This window comes from Halyomorpha halys, unplaced genomic scaffold (assembly GCF_000696795.3).
Source record: "Halyomorpha halys isolate HHAL.00 unplaced genomic scaffold, Hhal_1.1 Scaffold577.1, whole genome shotgun sequence".
NCBI classification, from domain to species: Eukaryota; Metazoa; Arthropoda; class Insecta; order Hemiptera; family Pentatomidae; genus Halyomorpha; species Halyomorpha halys.
Window position 1 is genome coordinate 348,563 of NW_027113760.1, and position 21,193 is coordinate 369,755.

The 21,193-nt window shown below is 29.8% G+C and overlaps 3 protein-coding genes and 1 long non-coding RNA gene across 8 annotated transcripts in view; 2 read left to right on the plus strand and 2 right to left on the minus strand.

Moving 5' to 3' along the window:
- Positions 1-69: 69 nt before the first annotated feature.
- LOC106684397 (uncharacterized) lies at positions 70-4,584 on the minus strand. Of its 2 annotated transcripts, none has more exons than XR_001343698.2 (3): positions 4,466-4,584; positions 1,893-2,034; positions 70-278 (listed from the first exon to the last, which is right to left on the minus strand). It is a non-coding gene; the product is annotated as an uncharacterized lncRNA (long non-coding RNA). The 2 variants fall into 2 exon arrangements; XR_001343697.2 differs by having other exon boundaries at positions 4,449-4,584.
- Positions 4,275-15,202, plus strand: Syx6 (Syntaxin 6). Of its 2 annotated transcripts, none has more exons than XM_014426450.3 (7): positions 4,275-4,451; positions 5,047-5,219; positions 5,430-5,524; positions 5,811-5,870; positions 5,950-6,182; positions 6,250-6,344; positions 12,383-15,202. In XM_014426450.3, the coding sequence occupies exons 1-7, from the start codon at positions 4,417-4,419 to the stop codon at positions 12,457-12,459; spliced, it is 768 nt and encodes a 255-aa protein (XP_014281936.1). In that variant the 5' UTR covers positions 4,275-4,416; the 3' UTR covers positions 12,460-15,202. The 2 variants fall into 2 exon arrangements, with proteins under 2 accessions (XP_014281936.1, XP_014281935.1); XM_014426449.3 differs by lacking the exon at positions 4,275-4,451 and adding an exon at positions 4,655-4,929.
- A 313-nt stretch (positions 15,203-15,515) lies between these two features.
- eEFSec (eukaryotic translation elongation factor, selenocysteine-specific) lies at positions 15,516-18,703 on the minus strand. Of its 3 annotated transcripts, none has more exons than XM_014426466.3 (5): positions 18,289-18,703; positions 17,982-18,151; positions 17,810-17,906; positions 16,569-16,729; positions 15,516-16,484 (listed from the first exon to the last, which is right to left on the minus strand). In XM_014426466.3, exons 1-5 carry the CDS (start codon positions 18,563-18,565, stop codon positions 15,555-15,557), a joined length of 1,635 nt encoding a protein of 544 aa, XP_014281952.1. In that variant the 5' UTR covers positions 18,566-18,703; the 3' UTR covers positions 15,516-15,554. The 3 variants fall into 3 exon arrangements, with proteins under 3 accessions (XP_014281952.1, XP_014281954.1, XP_014281953.1); XM_014426468.2 differs by having other exon boundaries at positions 18,224-18,326; XM_014426467.3 differs by lacking the exons at positions 17,810-17,906; positions 17,982-18,151.
- A 190-nt stretch (positions 18,704-18,893) lies between these two features.
- The window catches only part of LOC106684402 (WD repeat-containing protein 47), a 353,715-nt gene continuing 351,415 nt past the window's right edge, over positions 18,894-21,193 (plus strand). The window contains exon 1 of the mRNA XM_014426461.3: positions 18,894-18,984. The gene's annotated coding sequence lies outside the window, so the exon portion shown is untranslated. The remainder of the gene's footprint in view (positions 18,985-21,193) is intronic.

Consider the following 21,193-nt stretch of genomic DNA (forward strand, 5'->3'; position numbering starts at 1 on the left):
TTCCCATTATTTTAAAGTAAAATACATGTGAAGGGTCCAGGTCATGGATAATAAGTGTTGAAAATTATTGCGTACTTCCGATGGCTTGTACCTGAATACGCTGAACATTTTGTCTTTAATTGGGACCGAGTTAAATATATTAGATCACTCCTTTTGGGGTTGTAATCCACTGTAAGTTTCATTTCTGGATGGTGTGCTCAGGGATGATCTGTTTGGATCTATTTGGTTCATACACAATCCTTATCCAGAGTCTCTAGTTACTCTACGAACCAGACAACCTGAATACAAAATAATTAAATTTACAAATTAATTTTAGCGTATTAATAAAGCCACTGGATTAGGGACATATTGAATGAAATAAAATTAAAGTAATATAAAACAGCTTAAGAAATTAAATTTAAATTCAGGGCATGGTTTTATAAAAAGGGAAGCAGCGCTCACAATACATTTGCTCAGCTAGGGTTGCCAAACATCTGAGGGTGGTATTGACAATCCCTATTTCTAGCAGGATAAGATCGAGAGGCACCTTTCCAGCGAAGACCTCAAGAGATATAGTCCTGTTAGCCTTAATTATTTGAGCATAGCCAAACAGTTTTCTAAGAGGTTTCAGTTCCTGGTAGATAAGGCCAACCTCAGAATATCCAGCTCCACTCTAGAAATATATATTTGTCTCCATGTATCTGAGGCTACAGAAAGCTCCTCTGACAAGACTGTGGATTCAATGCTAGGATTATCTCAGACAGAAACCAAGAGCTCTGGGGAAATTTTTCCTGGTCCCATCTAATAATAAATTCACCACTGAAACTCAACCTCAACCATTACAGTTTATGCAACAAATTTGGTTTCCCCTTTTGGATGGAAGCTTATAACCTTAAAACTCTCTGTATGAGGTTTCTTTATTGACTCTGCACCACATCCGATTTTCCTGTTATCTTATATCCTGTCCAGCTGACCTAACCTTATTAAATACTAAGTAATGCCCGAGGTCTTCTGATATTAGTGTATACATCTCTAAAATCAGAGCCTAGGTGAACACATTCCTCGACAAGTTTTTGGCATGTCACTTTTCTTTAAATTTGGAAGAATTGTTGCCTGGAGCAATTCATTTGAGATTTGGCCAGTACTTCAGAAAATTTCCCTTAGCAGTTTGGTCCTTTGTGCCTCAAAGGTAATGTAATCAACAATTATATGCTCAGCAGTTTCCAAAACTTCACAATAGGGGCATAGGGAATTGATATCCATCCCATGGTGATGAAGCTTACCTCGAAATCTTCCATGCCTCTTCAGGAATTGGTAGATCCATTTTGCTTCTAAATGTGAATGGATGGTGGAAAAATACTTCCTCAAGGTAGATCCATTTAGGGTCACCACCCACTGCCGGTTCCACTCTTCTATCGTGTTCTGGACAAAGGTTTACTATTTCCTCCTCAATTCTAGTCTGGATATTTTTTGACAGACCTACTGATCCTTCTTTTTTAACATGTCTTCTGGCAGGAGAAGGTCAAGACGAACCCCTCCTGCTAAGACATGAGATTCCAATTTCAGACAGGGGATGCATACCTAAGAATACCCACAACAACCCCCTTGGTTACAGAATCAATGAATGTCTTCTGTTTCTGACGGGACCTCTGTGTCTATTTTCTTCTATGGTAGTATTCTCCTTTCATTGTCTGTCAATCTCCTAGTGTAGTAGTGGCTTCAAATGGTTCCTCCGCAGTTCCTGTTGTTTGGCATCTGAGGTCCTGAGATGTCCAGCTTCTAGACATACAATACAATGCTTCTCCATAAAGCTACCTCTTTACTCAATGACATCTTAATAAACTTACTGATTAAATTTAGGCATCTTGTGAGATTTATATTCTTTATCTTTTCATTCAATTAATTCCTCTTACTTCTGATAATTTTCTTTGCATGTTGTCTCTGTTCAGCCATTTCATCCCCTTACTACTTTGGGCCTTTATCACACCACATGCCGTATCATCTGTGTTACTGGAGATGAATACTATCTGTAGCTTTTCAGAATCCAAATATTCTCTATAATAAAAGTTAAGCATCAGTGAACAGCACTATTCGATTAAATTTAAGAAATGAATTCATTTCAACAACAAATATAAATTAAAAAATGAAAATGAACTTAGTTTTTTAAATAATTTCAAAATCTTTTACATTTTTAACTGATAAAATCCTGAACTAAGTATTTAAATAATGTTATGTTATATAAGCAGTCTCATGATTGTAGAAAACATGAGGCTGTTGAAGACGTGAAAAAACACTACACAATAAAAATAAAAATAATAAATAATTTGCATTAAATATTTCTCAAATCATGAAATCATTTATATAACATTATTCAAAAACATGATTTTAGTTGTTTGAACAGCACCAAACTAGAACCAAGCTCTCCTGAAAGTAATTCCTACTCTTCCACTAATGAAAACGTGAAACTTTTTCCCAACAGTAACTACTCGCTTAAGTTTTTCTTAAGATCATTTTATTTTTAATAGCCTAAAATATAATCTTGATAGAGATATATTGAACACTGATTAAGGTATTGAATAAAAAGAAATTTTGCTGAGCTATTTATTTCAAAATAGCCAAATTACAGTTTATTTGTGAATAACGCTCATAGAAATAAATGAAAAAAAGAATAAAATTTAACCTAATTACTTATCATTATATAATAAAAATATTTCAGATTTATTAATTAATTTAACTAAGATAAACAGAAGTAAATTTCGATTTGTACTTGTTTTCAACATTTCTGAGAATCAGCGCTTCTAGTGGCTACCATGAAAACTACTCAAACTCTGTTAGAGGATCAACCTTTTTTGGTAGAAAGGTTGGCAGTGGAACTATCGTGTAGGTAAATGGAAAGAAATAGGTAAATGGTATAGCCTTTACATCTGATAATGACGAATAGTGTCAAATGCCGTATATTCAACACAAAAAGACTAGAAAAGCTAGGATACCTACATGAAACCTGTGTAAAATTGAAGAAAATCCGAGATGGTACAGTTGAAAACTATTGACATGGAATGACCCATTTCCCTGTATGTAGTTACTAAAAAATGTTTATTATAACAAAAGATTACTTTTTTAAAACCTGATTCATATTTATGCTAAGTTAGACTCCAACCTCCACTGAGTGATCGGTTAGGGTTTTGTTTATGTCCGAGCCAAATTTGGCAATACAACTGTAGCGGCATGCACCTACCATGTAACTATCTGTAATTGCTCAGTAAGTGCAGGGAAAACCATGTGGCTAGTAGAGAAGGCTTGTACCGAAAATACATAGAAACTGATGGGACTAAATATTTCAGTCAATCTCAAGAAGCCCAACAGTATTATTTTCTCCTAACATAAGAACAAGCGCCCTCCCTAATTTCTCAAGGAGAGCAGGCCGGTAGGCAGTATAGTGTACCTGGGTGTCACTCTGGAGACACCCGGCATTTTCTCGCCACGCCCTCAAGAAAATTAAGCTGGTTTGGACTAAGTTATGCAAGCGCCTACTAACATCTCTTAACCTTTCTCTTCCCCTCAAATTAATGGTCTACAAGAGTGTGCTCAGACCGGCTCTACTCTATGGAGCATCTATGCTGACTAACTTAGCTCCTACAACAGCGAAGAAACTTCAATAATTTAAGAGCGGTATGCTAAGATGAATTGTGAAGCATAGCTACGTCATTATAAAGAGCGAAAGCTGTTCACATAAATATTTTATTTCAAGAAGATACATCAAATTATTTGACATCCTCCAGTACTACACTAACTCTAGTAACATTACGGAAACATGCGTAAACAGCCTCAGTCTAGACTGAGGACGACTAACTTAAGAAGATTGATAAGCTTCGTCATCAGACAACAGAATCCTATTTTTCAGAATTTCTAACTAGTCCATTCCTCAGACCTCTCTTCAAATGGATTCTCAATGCATTAAAAATGTACTCTTGTACTCCTGGGACTTAAAAAAGATTGCTGTGATCTAATTAAAGCAGTAATATTTTTACGGCTTTCAAATCCCGCCCACTCCGGAGATAAACCCCAATCGGGTCCTTCTCGGTTGAAGTCGGATAAAATGTTGGAAATATTTCAGTTTCTTCTGCAGAAGGTAATTATCAAAATAATTTCAGGAATAATAAGTTTAAAAAAATAATTACAATTTTATAAATAAAATAAACAAGGAAGTTGACAAACAGTGATATCGTACGTTCTCATGGTGACCACCAGGGGCACTAATTATTGTCAATAATGTTAACAAGTACCCTTTAATTGATTAAAATACACAGGTGAAGAACATAATTCGAACTCATACCACCTTAAAATAATGAATGCCAATTAGAATTGAAAACTAATAAATCGATTGCAATACTTATGTATTTGAAATGAGGAAATTCATATAAAGTATTTGATATATCCATGAAAGAACGTATTTCTCAATTATTGCTTACCGGGTAAATTACCATACCTTAGTTAAAATATTAAATCTCATCCATTTTGACCATATAATGAGATTTGACCCAATGTGTTTCCATAAATTATGATTTGTTTGTACAAAATTAATTAAAGCTCTTGTTTTCTCTAAAATAGAAAAAAAAATATTAACCTTTCAGCTCTTCTATTGTTTATTTTTTATCAATTGCTGTTTCTTAGGTATAAACATTTATTTCAAACTTATTCCATGAAAGTAATATAAAAGGCCATAGCTGTCAGATGTTAGCTGATACTCTATCAGGGTCGTGATCCTGAAAGCAGTTTTAGTGAAGATCAAGTTAAAATGCTGATAAGAGTCTGTTAATGTTTGGGTGGCAGTTAAAACTAATTTAGCTGTTTTCATGCATAACTTAGGCGTGAAGATTTTCACGGCTCATTAATACACAAGTAAAAAAAGGTGGTCATGACATTTGAAGATCCTTTTTTTGTTGTCAAGGAGTAAGTTTGTCAAACGAAATTGTTTACTTTAATTGGGTCACCTTTCTTAGTAGTAAAAGTGTAATTTAGGGAATTGTAATTGATTTATCACATATTATTAGTCCTTATATTTTTTAGAGAAGTCTCAAAAGCTTTAAATAAAACAAGAAGTCTGTTTCGACGTTGGTTAGAATTACAAGAAGATATTAGGACCAATATTTCTAAAGATGAATTGGAATGGACCACAACAGAGCTAAGGAATTCTCTCAGAAGTATTGAGTGGGATCTAGAAGATTTAGATGATACTATTGATATCCTTTGACAACATAGGGAAATTAAAATTAGGAGTATTTTATTTTGTTTTTGTAAGAATGATTTATTAGTAAATTAATCTCCTTGATCAATAATTGTTTTACTGATTGATTTATTCATTTATTATATTGATAACTTTTATGATTTACATATTTCAAACCTAATTGTTTTGCATTTCTATCATAATTTGAATCCTTAATAATAATTACTTATTGTGGAGAAAAATCAATCTAAGTTTAAGATTGATAACAAGGAATTAACTAGTAGAAGACATTTCATAGATCAAACACGAGAAGAAGTTAAGGTAAGTTTGAATTACAATTTAATAATATTTAACACACTAAAGGAAATTCAGATCCAAATTACATTTTAGTTAATAATAATAGTTTATGTTTTGGCTAAGTAGTTTATAGTAACTATATATTTTTAAGATACAGTGGTTTCTGTTTTTTAATGCACTGATAATTTATGTAATTGAATCATGGAATGGAATAGCATCGCATGTTGAAATTTTCAAACTGTACCGGACAGCTAAATCATGCTATTATTGTGTTTCTTTAAATTTTGTTAAAAGAGATTTTTAATTTTAGCATATGAAAGACAAAATGAACTACAGTAGGGGTAGAGATCGTGATAGAACATCTCGACAGGTTTGTTTATATAAATTTCTTTGTACCTTTTTGTATGATCTATGTATTGCTCCTGTCATATCATAAATAATAATTTTAGCCTTTATTGGAGAGTAGTCCTGTGCGTGGAGCTACTAGCCATGGAACTACAAAATATTCCAAACTGGAAAATGAGATGGATTCGCCTAATCGTCATTTTTTAGATTCTGCATTATCTCAGCAGAATCATCTTTTGCAGTCACAAGATGATCATTTAGATATGATTTCACATTCCCTTGGCTCTTTGAAAACAGTATCGAGGCAGATTGGTAGCGAGTTAGATGAACAGGCTGTGTAAGTGAGTTGTTTTATTATAAAATATTCTGTTGAAATTATTTATTACTAAAACGTTTTGGTACAGGATGCTTGATGAATTTGGATCAGAATTAGAGAATACAGATTCAAAATTAGATTCAACAATGAAGAAAATGGCTAAAGTATTACATCTTTCTAATGGTAAGTTGCTCAAATATTTGATGTACTAAGTATTTTAATAAAGTTTAAAATGCTTTGAATTTGTTTTTAAATTTATATTTAAGTTTTTATAATTTTCTTATCTTGTGTCAACACTTCATTTACAGTTATCTTTATGTATGCTAAGAGTATTTCACCGTGTATATATCCTTATTAAAAATAAAAGAGATTTTTCTTTTGTTCAGCTTTCAAATTCTTTAATTTTGTGATAATATTTTTTAAATTTTGACATTTATTTTAAATTAGTAAATTATATCTATATAATAAAAATAAGCTTATTAAGTGAAGAAAAAAAATTTGAATTTGTTAGTTTTAAATAATGAATTCATTTTTCTAGCCAGTACAATTGTTTTAGAGTGAAATTTAAAATGAAGCTATTTTAAAGTATTGAAAACTATTAATGTTAATAATTAAAAAAGCTATTTTCTATTAACAAAGATGTTTGGAGATTTTTTTTTTAATAATTTATTTATTGTTATTTACAACTGTATAAAAATATATACAATAAATAAATTTGCTGTAATGACATGTTACAAACATGTGGGGAATCTACCCATTGATAGAACTCTTAAAGATAATTTAAAAGCAATATCTTCAGATACTGTATTATATGAAAATGAAAAAGTTTTTGAAGACAAATAGGAATGTGACTATTCATTGAAACATTTTATTATTACAATTTAATTTATTTGTATTCTACTACTTTTTTCTTATATGGGTAGAAAAATTTCTCCAGATATTTACAAATTATTTTTTAAATATTATCCATTACTACCATTTTTTCCCCCTGAATATATCAAGTACCATAAGTCCTCAATTGTATTTAGTTTAGGAAAACAATGACAAAATTTCGACATCCCAAGACATTATGTAGCAGCCATTTGTTAGGAGTTTTTTTATGATTGTTGTTTTCTGTTCTGTAGGAAATGTGGACTTCTCTGATATCTAAATGTGTAATGTTGCAATATATCAACACAGTTCTGAGCATTTAAAATTTTGTTCATGATCTTTAAATCATCTAGCCTATCCCATTTCACTTCTATCATAATTAACCATGTTTCACTGTGGGTATAACTTTTTGAAGAACAAGTGCTACATTTATCTGTAGGCTATAACTTTTAAGTGAGCAGTTGTAAGCTTCTCACTTTTTTTCCTTATTTTTTTTTCCCATAAGAGTCTTAAAAACTGTTTTGGAATAAGGGTTAAAATAAGTTTGCTGTGATCAGTTACTGTGTATTGAATGTTTGGCCGTATTAATTATCAAGAAAATAGGCAGTAAAAAAAAAAGCAGTTCTACAGGAAGGTAAATATAAATCAATCGGTTAGGATCTGGTGTTTAATGAGTGGATGGATGAACAAAAGGTGAGGAGATCAATGATATAGTTAGGTTTTAAGAACTTGGATTAGGAAAAAACCAAGGAGGTATTGCCTTCGGGAGGTTGGATAGAGCCATTTCAACTCGATATACCAGCGGGAGACTTGTGAGGGCCTTGGAAACCCAAAGATAAATCTAACAAAGCAATTCATGAGTCTATTCAGTCTCAACTCTACTCCTGTGGATAGCTCTCCATAGACCAAGGAACCATAGTCGAAGTGGGGGAAGATGAGAGAAGATACTAGGAACTGACGGGTGTTCTGAAGAATAAAACTACGGAATCTTAGGAATTGCTTGAGTACACCTATGGATTTGCATGTGATTTTGGAAATGTTATATGCTAATGCTCTCTATTCATGCATTCATTGATTGGAAAGAGTGAATGTACAACATGCTTTAGTCATTGTTGCTTGAGATTTGTCCTCTTATTGCTTTGATGGTGGCCTGCAATGTGATTAATAATATATTTAATATATGTAAATGAGCAAGAAAACTATTAATTAACAATTAAATGATTTTGTTTAGTTAACTGTGGAAAACTTTATCTATCGCTATTTTTTAGTGTAATTTAAAAAAAAAAAATCTAAGTTACTGTTTCTTTTTTTAAAATAGCAAAATAATTGCTGGTGTTAACATCAAAGTTTTTGAAAATTGTTGCTTTTAACTTGTTTCCTCCTCACTGTATAATGTTATTGTTGATTTTGAGAGTTTTGAAGAAGTATAAAATGGACCATTTCATCATTGTTTCTCATCATTTTTTGGAGCTACTTTTCAATTGATCATTTACTGGTTGACTTATATCCATCATTCTTTGCAATAAGTGATCAAAAAGAGTTGTTTATTTTGTACTTCGAAGTCCTATGTATGATTCTGATTACTACTTAAAGTTAATTTTAAATGAAGATATTTTTATTATTTTCATTTAACATTGCCTTACTCACTTGTTTCTTATTGTGGCACTATCATGATAGACTTATATTTCTTCACATGTGATTTTTTTTCTTTTTGAATTGTTAATGTACCTATTCTATGTTGTTTTAACTTTTTTTGGCTTCTAACATTTACCATAAAGTTATTTTATGTTCAGTTTAAATTTATTATCTATATCCTTAATTCTCATTCCAATGCGTTATGGAAGGGAGAATGGATTAAGAAGAAGAAAATATTTTTTATTATAATTTTTCATTGCCAAACTGCTGTGGAGTTATTGTGTTCAGTTTAAAATCTTATTGACAGTCTATTAAATGATTTTCTTGTTTGATCCCTTTTCATCAGTTGACAAGAAGATTAATATTCTATAGGCCATTGACCAGTTTCTTGGTGAACAAATGATCCATATATGGCATAAGTGATGAAATCTTTAAAAAAGCTCTCAAACCTTTTCAATTATTTTCTAATACTACATTTGCCTGGGAAGTTTGTATAAATAGTTCCTAAAATTGCCTGAGGGCGATGGAGAGGGGTGTTAAATATGAAAATCAAATAAAAAATAATCTATAATGCTGAAGTTTGCCCAAATTGTTCCAATGCTTTTGTCTCCATAACAAAAGCATGTAGGGTGGCATACAGGTTGGAAGCTGAAGAAGGTAGTTATTTTCTCAACAGCATCATCACAGGTCATCTTGTTTTAATTAATTGTATGTGGAACTCATATTCTAAAGTACATTTCGGTCATTCTCAGGTACATGTCTCTCTTGTAGTGCCTGAATTTCTTACATCGCTTAAGGTAGAGGATAGGGATAGTAAAAAAAAAAATCTGTGGTTAACCAGGGCTTACCGGTCTGACTCTAATGTCAGACTATAAGGTGGTGCCAGTTTTAGCAGGAATGGTACCTCTTGTCCTCTTACTGTGAAAAGCATATAGTTAAGTCATGTGGCTCTACCAGGCTTATGCCAGGACTTTTGAGCTGAGAATTGTTGAGAAGGATCCACGGAATTGGAAGAACATTATCCAGAAGGATTTAACAGAATAGAATGTTATTTTCAGGGTATTGTTCATAAGAATTTATTCATCTATGCCAAACTGTTAATAGAAACTTCAATGTTGTTCTCTGCTGCCACAAAGCTTTTTTGGCCCAGGTTAACTGAATTTGGCCTGATGGGGACAGTGCACCTTCCACCATGTCCCTCAAAACACTCTGTGAATTCTACAAATGTTTCTAACCTCAAATTGTACAATCATGCTAGAACAGTCCTGTATTCATCTCATCTGGCACCATGTGAATTTTTCTAAAATGCAAGATGATGCTTTTGAAGTGGCATTTTGGTGACCTGTAGTTTGTCAAAACAGAAATGACAAGGCAGCTTAAAACAGAGGACTTACAAGCAGCTTTTCAAGTGTGGAAATGAGAATGTTTCATGTGTATTTTGATTGTGTCTTAGAGTGAGTATTTAGAAAGGGAAAATATTTTTCAAATTATGAAGATGGTCAGGGGTGCGGGCACAAGAAAACAAAAAATAATTAACATATTTATTTGCCGACATTTTGTCCCACTTTGTAGAGCTTCACCAGCGCTGTTTCAGTTGAGATCTTTCGAAACTGTGCAAAATATAAAAAATATTTTTCTTTCACTTCTATCTGAGCTTTCTGGACTAACCCCATATAATTTAAAATTATTGTAGTTTGTTCCATATAAATGTTCATCATACTATTTTCTTTCCTTCCTGTTTATGTTCTGTTAACATAAAATATTATTTTAAATATAATTCTTTCAATTTCTTGAGACTGGTAAATATTTATGAAATAAATCAAATTGTATCCATTAAATAAACCATTGAGTTTTATATGGTAGTGATAGTGTGGATAAATTGAAAATTAAAAGTTGTAAAAATTTATGAATTTTTAAAAAAATAGGGTGAATTTGACTTATAATTAATGAACTGGGCAGAATAGCCTGCAAAACAATTTTTAAATTTTGATGCGAGGTGAGAATTTATATTGAAGATTGTCCTTGAGGATGGCCGAAACGTTGGACTATGATGTAATAAAAAGTGTTGAGACTATACAAGGATACAATTTGATTTATTTAATAAATAAAATCTAAAATCTAAATAAATAGTTGTATACTCACTTTCTTTTCAGTTTTCATGTATTAATTTACACTTCATAACCTTCCATATTAACTGTACGGATGAGAAACAAAACATAGGATGTGAATTGACCTTGTGATGCTCAGTAGTTTTAATGATTCTTTATGTTTATGCAGTTTCAAATAGTGTTGAACATTTTTTATTGCTACAGTCTCAATTATTAGTTAATTGGTGTTCACACTAATATGTATTACAACTCTGGCAGGATGTATATCGTACAGTTTACTAACTTCAACTAGACCAATTATGACGGTCTAATTGTACATAAAAGTCAACCCCCACAGCGCAACTTCGAACCTTGCTTTCAAGTTTTTCCTTGAGAATACTTGGTTTTGCCATAACTCACTGGGCTACCTTATCTCTGTTTATATTTTTTTTATTTCTTCAAAGGTTTATCTGATTGTGTGAAGTTAAAAGTTTTTAATAAAATATTTCTATGTTTCAATCATGTTTTGTGTCATTTCTATTTTGGATTTAATAATCTAATGTATGATTTTATGGGTACACAATGTGTAATTAAGAGATACGCATCCCGTAAATATAATTGCTGGCAAATCTCCATAGTTGAAATGAGTTTTACTCAAGGAACAAATTGCTGTTATATACGAATTAGCATAGAATTGAGGTGTAGACCAAGGCAAGTATTGTGTTAGATCTGATCTTGTCATGATGTGTGGGTTTGGATGTTAGTGTTAGTGGCATTGTGTTACTGGTACTGGTATTTGGTGGGGGGCAAGTCCGGCAAGTGGGCTTAGTGGTCCTTTTTGCCAACCCCCGACGGCTATCTGGGTTACCACCACATACTAACCAAGGTGGGAGTGTCAAGATTCATTCTTCTTTTTTGCTGAAAAATGAATTTTTAACTGCTCCAGGTGGGAATTGAACCCACAACTTAGCCTCATGTTATTATTTTATACTCATTAATACATGGTTTTTTATATTTTCTTAAGTTACATACTGCCTCACACATTTTTTTCTTATTTCGCATTGCTATGGGTTCATTTTAAGCTGTTAAGATGGGAATGAAGTTTGAGCTATTCCTCACTAGAATCAAATCTATGTCTACTTCTGCTTTGATTGAGATTGCTGTTCTAACATTCTTGGCTGATAGCTTATTTTGTTTAGTGTTAGGTAAACCTGAGATGTGCTTAGTTATTCTCACAACAATTTTTCTTATGTCCTGAGATTTTTACAGGCAGAATACTTCTAGTTATACAAACCTTTATGATTCTTTTAATAAAACATTTTATAATTATTACATTTTCTTTCTGCTGTTGATATTATTATTAGAGTTAACTTACTTTGTGATATAGTGTGATTCTCTAGTTTTATTTTTTACTAATTCAGGCAAAATTTTATTCTATCCGGCATTATTCCCGCACCTGATATTTATTTATTTGATACCTAGTTCTTACCTCTTTGAATTATTTTATTTAAATTATAAAAAGGTATTGGTATTAAAACAAAAAACATGATGTGGGTATTTTTGTATTTTGTAGTGTTCACTTGTATATTTTGAAGAGCATTATTTGATAAAACTAATTTATTATTTCAGATCGAAGACAGTGGATTGTTATCTTCGTTTTAACATTTTTATTGATCATTGTCATTCTTTTATTTCAAATACTGTAAAGTGGAGTATAAGTCCAGTTTTTATTAAACCAAAGATATTTGTAAAAAGCACAAATATGCTATCTCACAGTGTTGATTTGTATATTTTAGTTTGCATATATTCTAATCTTATGGATCCTAAACAGATACAATTAATGTTTAATGTCTAGAATATTTCTCAAACTAATTTTGAAAGTGAAGTTCTTGGTGATTATATTCTGTGATGATTATTTCGCAGTTTTTTTTAAGTTTAAGAAGTGTTTAGGTTTTTGTTGTTTTAACATAATGATCTCTTATTTTAAATTTATATTATGTATTTTTATGGATATATTTCTTGCCATTTTGAATACCTATTATACTTTTTTCATTGAAAAATAAAAAAATGTTTATTCATTTATATTAGAATTATAGATTAGTACAAATGATTCAAAGTTTACTTATCAGTGCAATATTTTAAGTGTTTTTTGTGATATACTTATGTATGTATAGATAGTGATATATTATTTTGTTCTATAATTTCTACTGAAAACAAATTAATCAGTATTATAATTAGTATTTTCATCGAATTTAAGATGTGAAAAGGGTACTAGTGAATACTCAGTATCAATTTGCTTTTATTCAACAGATTATTGTTGTAAATTTAACAAATCCTTATAATTTATTTGTTCTTCATTGATTTTGTTTTATTATCTTACTCTATAAGGAATTATAATGAAATCAATTAAAATTAAAAAATGGAAATCGTATAACAGTCCCTTGATTAACATTTATCATTTATGTTGCCATATTGTATATATAATTTAATGATAAAAGCTGGAATCAAGTGTTGCTGGTTTAACTTATGTTTTATTGATATTGCTAAGCATACTAGTGTCAGGAAGAAGTTGTGTGTCTTTAAAAACAAAAGAATTGGAATACTAGTGTTAGTAATTTTTGGGGTTCTCAAGTTTTGTTGCTTGGTGACAAATTTCATGCACTGAGTTTGTCTTCAGTTGTTAATTACTGAATTATCTTACAATAGGTAATTAATAATATACATATGTAATATTTTTTCTCTAAAATGTTTAGAATTGTCAGAGGGAGTAAAAATGTTTGTGAGAACTGAAGTTCAAAATATTTTTGAAATAATAAAATGAGTAAAATAATTTAATAATCATTATTTGATTGTGTGATAATTAATTTTAGTTGGTTATTTTAAAATAACTTTTTAAATTTTATTTCAATGAATTAGGAATGTCTGGCTGATGCCCTGATAAGATTAGTTTTTTTTTTACATTTATAAATTCTAAGATGATTTAAACCTAATTATTTTAATATAAAAATTAAAATAATCTGACCAGAATTTGATAAATATTATGATTGACATAATCAATGGATTAAAATTATATTACAGTCATTTATGATTTTCTGTCACCAATTCTTGCTCGGCATTGAAATTAGTCATGATTTCTATCACAATGTCTTTTATATATATATATATATAGGTATTACAAATCAGCCAAATTACTAGCTATTTTAGTATTTGATATTTTTTTCTCTTGATTCTTATTGGGATAGTAAGAGACAAATTATTTGATTCCTTTGATAAATATTTAGGTTCTAATGTACATTAACAATATATGAATCTATATTATGCTTTAATTCACCTTACTGATTAATTATGGTTGAGAACAAATTATTTTCTTCAACTATGAAAGAATTTATTTGTTTTATTTAAAAAAAAAAATTATGATAAAACTAATGACTTAAAAATAAAATGATACATTGGTTCATAAGTGGTTGATTTCATATGTAAGATAGTTTTCAAATCAGGCAGAAAGTCATTGGTTGTTAGTTGATAATTTTTTATTTTGTTATTCATAGTTGTCAAATTATATGGAAGGTAATAAGAGAATACAATGTAATATTAAGCATTCTTATGGACTAGGTTTAACGAAATGCCTAGTTTATTAAATTTATTTAGAATTTAAATGAATATTTTAAATCTATTAATAAGACATTCTAAAAAATACATGAATAGTATATTTAATAGCTTATTTTTCAAACCTTAAGCCATGAAAAATATTAAAGTGGCACTTGTACCCTCATATTTCTCGTATTAATATTTGGTTTATATGTTTTATTTCATGTGAAGTTTTTAATTTTTTTTTTCAATATTGACTGTAAATAAAAAATTTCCCTAGAATATGTTTAAGAATATAACTTCTGGGTAGATGGTATATACATCAATAAATTTATTATTTTAATTTTATTTTTAATCTTAGAATCTAAGATTAGATGGAAGTTTGAGATGAATACTTGGATAATTTTTTAACTCCTATGAATATAAATGTTGAGGAAATTTTATTTGACATTATCTAGTCCAATGTGAATGCCTAAATTTTATATGCTTTGAAATAGCTGTTAAAGATTATATATAAGTATGTTTCAGGTATGAAGAATAAGTCTTAATTAATGAAGTAATATTTTAAAAAAGATTTTACAATTTTATTTAAATGGTTCTGAATTTTTTATGTAGTTTGATATACTTATATTAGAAATTAATAAAAGTATAATATTTATGCACTAGCACTAAATGTAGTCGAAAGCAGACAGTCTTAAATATGTAGAAATCAAGAGAAAAGGTGATTAAGAACTTCTGTAATTTATGCTTGGCTATCTATATTCATATTAAAACTTATGATGGTAATAGAATCTATTAATTTTATTATTTTTATTGAATTATATTTTGATATAAAATTATAAAATATAATTTTTTTTCCAACCATTAATAATTTATTTTAAAAATTTCCTTGAAACTTATTATATTAACAAAGGGTTTAACCCCATATGTACTTCTGTGCTGGAATGATGGGAATCACACAGGTTACCTACCTTCTCTTGCCTGAGTATTTATTGAGGGGGTCATTAATAAATTAAAAGTCAACTCTTCGAGGAAATAGATCTGATACCACTTACTCTTGATTAGTTTTATGGAAATGTGACATAGGAAATCCCAACAAGATAATAGCTTAGCTTTCTCTAAAAATAAATTTTTATTTACAATAAAAGTTTTTTATAGTAATTTTTCTTAAGGATCACAGATTAAAATATATATTAAATGCAAAATTATTGTACTAAGTATGTTGAGTGATTGTTTTATGTTTGTCAAACATGTATCGCTTGAATTCCAACCTCACAGTAACAGAATCCACTTTTGGTTTGGGCTCCTTCAGTGACTCCTCCTTTTCACTTTTCACTTTATTTTTCTTTCCTTTTTTAGTTAAGGATAGGTATTCAAAGGTTGATGCCTGTAAGCCTTCAGGTATTCTGATCCTTATTTTGTCTTTCTGTCCAAATGTACTTTCAATATATCCTGTTTCTCCAGTGGATAGCTTTATCTTCATGTTGAGAAATTTTTGTGCTGATGTTATTTTTTGAAACAATTTATGAGCGATAATTTCATTTTCATTTATTAAACTTTGTACATATCCAGTTTTTATTTTTACTTTATATATCTTAAGTTTTGGTAGAAAAGTTTCAGGATATCGTTTATCAGAAATTTCATAAACCACATTTCCAAAAAATGATATTCTGCAAGTATTACAGTTAATATTAGCATCAAGTTTTGAGCAAATTATTATACTGTTGGGAGGAAAATAAATGGATTTCTCAAATTCCAGTAGAGCAAAGACTTTTGCTGACATTTCCTCATTAAACTGCTCCACATAAAGGTATTCATTTTCCAAGTTAAAATTTGGATTGTCTTCACTTTGAAATAATAATAATTTACCAATCAAAGTTTCATAGCCTACACTGACATGATATTTAGTATTTGATTTTATAATATTTTTGTAGTATTTAACTTTATTAAAGTTAATGATAACACCATGCACAAGATGCATGTATCCCGGCCTACATGCTATACCTCTTTCCAACTGCTTAGGATTGAAATGTGTTACACAAGTACCAATACGATCACCTTGTACAGCTGTGCTAACATCTTGTTTAAACATCTGAATTGATTTAACTTTCTTTGTTTCTTGTAAACCAGGTATTTCGATAATCTATAATCAAATAATAGCTTGGTCAGGAAGAATGAATATTCTATAACTATCAAATATAAAAACACTAAAGAGTATTATACTTACATCATTTAGGCTAATTTTTCCTTGCAAAATAGTCCCAGTTATAACAGTACCTTTACCTTTAATTGAAAAACAATGATCTATAGCTAAAACTAAAGGGTTCGTAGAGCTTCTACATGGAACTGAAATGACTTCTGTAAGCTTTGTTATTAAATTATCAATTCCTGTAAATGTTAAAACATTGTTAACAATGATCAGCTTATGAAGACTAAGACACTATAAGCAGTGGAGTAAAATGTCTACTTATATAGAAGAATTTTTTTGTTGAGTGCAACAGACTGTGGAGGTCCAAGACGCCAATGTCCAATGTACTAGGTAAATACATTGAGTGTTACATGATGTGGTTTTCACAGAGATGGGTTTGTTACTTCCACACCTATTTTTTGTGAGTGCCACACATAGGCTAACAGGCCTTATATAGAAGAATAGTGAGTAATATACTTAGGATTTTTTTTTTAACTAAGAAATACAAGTTTATGCATCGTGATAGAATTACAAATAGTAATTTTCCTATAAATATACTGGTAATTTGTCTCACTAGCCTATCTAATGGTACGAGGAAATATTAGGGATTAGTATACTGTGCATAGTATTCAGTTCCATAAATATGGAAACCAGCATTTTTGTTTGTCAAATTGGATACCTATCTGCAAAAATTAGGTTCCTTCCAAATTTACATAAATGATCGTTAATGAAAAGTTTAAGATACCTCATTTTTCTAGCAATCTGTTTGAAAATATAAAATGGTGAGTCTGGTACTATTTCAGACATCATTGGACAATAATATTTATACAATTAAACAATTAGGCAGGTAAGGGCAATCTTTATAAATTTCCATGCTATTTGCCATACTTTTTTGGGTGGGGAGAAGAGGAGAGAGGAGGAATTCCTGATAAATAATTCAAATTCAGATTTTAGAATTCCAAAACAGAAGAATTTATATAGTGAGAAAAACTATTACATAGTTTGTCTTTTTTAAATTCTCTTAACAAACTATACTGAGTGTTTCAACCCATCATTTCCACAGTAATAGACGATGAAGGATCTTTTTGATAAATTTAATGTCAGGAATATTTCAGAGTTAAATTACTATAAAAACCTTAATCATTTAATAACAATTTAGAAATAATTGATGAACTATATCATCAACCTAGATCAATTAGCCTTAAATATTATAACAAACAGTAATGAAAAACCAATTACTAAGATGACAAATATATGTATATATAAGTGCATTTTACAACCTCTTTCTCCTGAATAATCTTCCTTACACACAATTGGTAATAGTGATATATCTTGAAATATTGTTTGAGATAATGCAGACTTGATTTTGTTTGAAATCTAATATAAAAATGAATTTTATTATAATGTGTTGCATAGAAAAACAAAAAAATGTCTTCAATAAGCTAATCAAACCTTTTTAATAAATGCATCCCTTTTACAAGCATCAATTAAATCAGTTTTGTTCAACACCACTAGGAGTGGTTTATTTGTTATTTCAGATATAACCAGACATTCTGCTGTTTGAGTTTGAATACCTTTGGTAATATCAATGACCAATATTACATAGTCGATTATATGAATACCTAAAAAGAAATTGCATGATCTAAATTTAGTTCACCTCGATTACAACAAAGAATAATATAATTCTCCATTACATCTCATTTAAGAACTGATACTGAGATGGCAGTTAGATTACAGTAATATTAGTGAGTTGAAGTACCTCCAATAATGGTTCTGATTAATGAGGCATGACCAGGGCAGTCAACTAAAGTAAACTGTATCTTTTCATAGCCATGTTTTTTAAAATTTTCGGATGCTTCTGTACTAAAAGAACTGAAACCTAAATCTATTGTTATTCCACGTTCCTGGGATTGAGGATGTTTGTCAAAACAAGCTGTGCTATTAATTTGACTTAAACATTTGGCTAATGAAGTTTTACCACTATCCACATGACCAAGAAGTCCTATATTAATATTAAGTTGTTGAACTTTTGTCATCTTGTGCAACTTTTGCTTTACAGCTAAGGGGTCATTACCCGAAATAGTTATATAAATGGGAACAAATTCACATTCATGAGACTGCCATACAAAGTTACTATTATTGCTATGAATGTAACCTCTCCCTAACAAAAACAAAGTTAACCTCTAGGTGATAACGTGTTTATCCCTTAATATTTTATAAATTGGCTGTGTCGATGGATTTATATATAAATGTTTTTCAAGAATTAAACTACAACAATATTATAAATTTGTTGTTTGCCAATCTGACAACTATTCTTTTCTTGGAGAAGGATGTAGAAATCGCGAAAGATCGATTATTTTAGCGCAATCGAAGGTTTGTTTAGAATCTTGATAGGTTACTCCGAAGGTTATTCTCGGCTAAGTCAGAATTTAGTCAGTGTTCTCTGGAATCCAAGGTAAGGGTCATATCTAATTTAGTCTGTTATCATTGTGTGCATATATTTTGCCTCGTTATAGGTCTAGGAATGAAGTATAATTACTATTATCTTTATATAATAGCTGGATATAGATCGTTTGTCTCCTTTTCTATGTAGAACCATAAAGTATTCCTTATTGATTTGTTGATAGCTTATTTTTATTTTTAAACTTTAATTTTTATGTTTATTTAGCTAGCGAAATAAATTAATCAGGTTAGCCGTAATATTTAATTTGTATTATTGGTTTTTGATTAAACACGCCCTTTGACAGTTGTGCTGTCAATGGAAATTTCTTAAAATTTCTTAATTGTAATTGATCTTTTCTTTTTTGTTTTATTGAAATCAATTGATGACATTCTGACGCATTTGTTTAAACATGTTTTTGATAGTTTATTTTAGTGATATTACTGCCAATTATTTGATTTTGGACGTAATTTATTGTTAAGTAAAGAAAGTTGTGATTGCTGTGCACCAGTTTTTAAATCATAGAAGGTTACTATGTTACTCATTTCCTTATGTAAAAAAAAAATAATATTGAAATGGTTAATTATTGTCCTATTTTATGATTATATTGTATATTTTTAGTCTAGCATTTCCCTCATATTTACCAACAACTTTATTCTAGTATCTGTGTTTCCTTGATATCGCTGTACTTTATGTCTAATAATTATGATTTAATATTTTGTTACAATCTAATTGGAAACATTCTGTTTAGTCATAGTGAATTGACCAAGTTCATTGCAGTATTTTTTATTTGTTGTCAATCATTTCAGATTTTATCTTGCTCTATGCTTTATTGAAAAGAAAAAATATCACTACTATCTTATGAAATTATTCATTTCTGTAAAAGCTTTTGTCAAATTTTACTCTAAATTTCCTGTTATTAATAGGAAATGATGATATTATTCAAATATGATAAATTGGTAATTTGAAAAGTGTAGTCATTATGCTTTTAATTTTGTTCCCTATAGCCCTATGTTATGTTTATAGGGGAGATAAAATGATCAGGTTGGATGTGAAACTGGTCAAGTGTTATTTTTATGAAGATGAAGTTTACCTATGTTGAACTAATCTATGTTATCTTCTTGCGAAATCAACAGTGTTGTCCCTACTGAACTGTAGATTTAGTTGAGGCATAAAAATATGTCAAAAACTTTATTTTTATTCAAGTTTCACTTTATTACTTTTACCTCCAACTTAGTGCTTTTTTGTTTAAAATTTTTTTTTTAGGCTTTCAACAAAACAGACAGTTATAATTAGGTAAAATTATTCCTATTAACACTCTGAACCTCATAAGTGATAATATATAAGCAGCAGTTCAACTAATAGTTAACAGCGTAAATTTAGTGAAATTTTTGGGTTGGTGTTGAGACATTTTACATTAATGATGTGCTTTTAGTATTAATTGGAGGGATGTTTTAGGAAAATTTAGTGGCCATTCTGGCTACCTTTAAGACCAAGAGAATGATACATTATTATTTTGATTCCTATATACTGTATATAATAGTAATTTTTCTTATATGCCCAGGAAGAACCAGCTAATTTATTAATTGCATCCACCAGGCGTGAAGAAGCATTTGCATTTTATTATATTATTGTAGTAATCCTACTTTTTATCTTTTGGTCAGGAATTCTCAACCACTGTGGGACCCTTTACATTGTTCCATAAGATTCTTGATGTATGCTGTTATTGGCCCCTCCCCTAAATGAAAAATATTTATATTTTATCATATTTATTTCTTAATTAACAAAAAATTTAGCCCAAATTGTCTTAAAGTATTAATGGTTCCTTCACCCCAAAATTAAGGTTTTATGAAAATAACGTTGGCTCCGGGATATGTTAGAATACGCCGGTAAAAGTAAATCGCTTCGTTCAAGAATCTTTGCCGACCCTTCAAATTTGGGATGTTTAGGTCAAAACGGATCCTGAATTATATAGTTTAAAAAAAAAAAAAAAATCTGAACGGCAAAATTTTCAGTAATATAATTTTTATTTGTAGATTTGGCCAAAAATTTGAAATTTGAACTCGGGAACGCCGATTTCAACAAAAAAAAAAGTTTGTGATACTAGATTGAAAAATGTTCAAGTGTTATTCTAAATGTGCCAAAGAGACGAGAAAAAACTTTTTATATAAAATAATTCTATATTTAATTAAAATAAATAAATGTTTATATTAGATAAATTTAT

What these genes read in the sequence shown, in the direction of transcription:
- Syx6 (XM_014426450.3), top strand. Translation starts at nt 4,417, where the DNA reads ATGAAAGAACGTATTTCTCAATTATTGCTTACCGG. An exon ending in AAACACGAGAAGAAGTTAAG is followed by an intron (nt 5,525 to 5,810) that starts GTAAGTTTGAAT and finishes TTTTAATTTTAG; the next exon opens with CATATGAAAGACAAAATGAA. An exon ending in AGTATTACATCTTTCTAATG is followed by an intron (nt 6,345 to 12,382) that starts GTAAGTTGCTCA and finishes TTATTATTTCAG; the next exon opens with ATCGAAGACAGTGGATTGTT.
- eEFSec (XM_014426466.3), bottom strand. Translation starts at nt 18,565, where the DNA reads ATGACAAAAGTTCAACAACTTAATATTAATATAGGACTTCTTGGTCAT. An exon ending in AGATTATTCAGGAGAAAGAG is followed by an intron (nt 16,730 to 17,809) that starts GTTGTAAAATGC and finishes TAACATTTACAG; the next exon opens with GAATTGATAATTTAATAACA. An exon ending in GAAAAATTAGCCTAAATGAT is followed by an intron (nt 16,485 to 16,568) that starts GTAAGTATAATA and finishes ATTTGATTATAG; the next exon opens with ATTATCGAAATACCTGGTTT.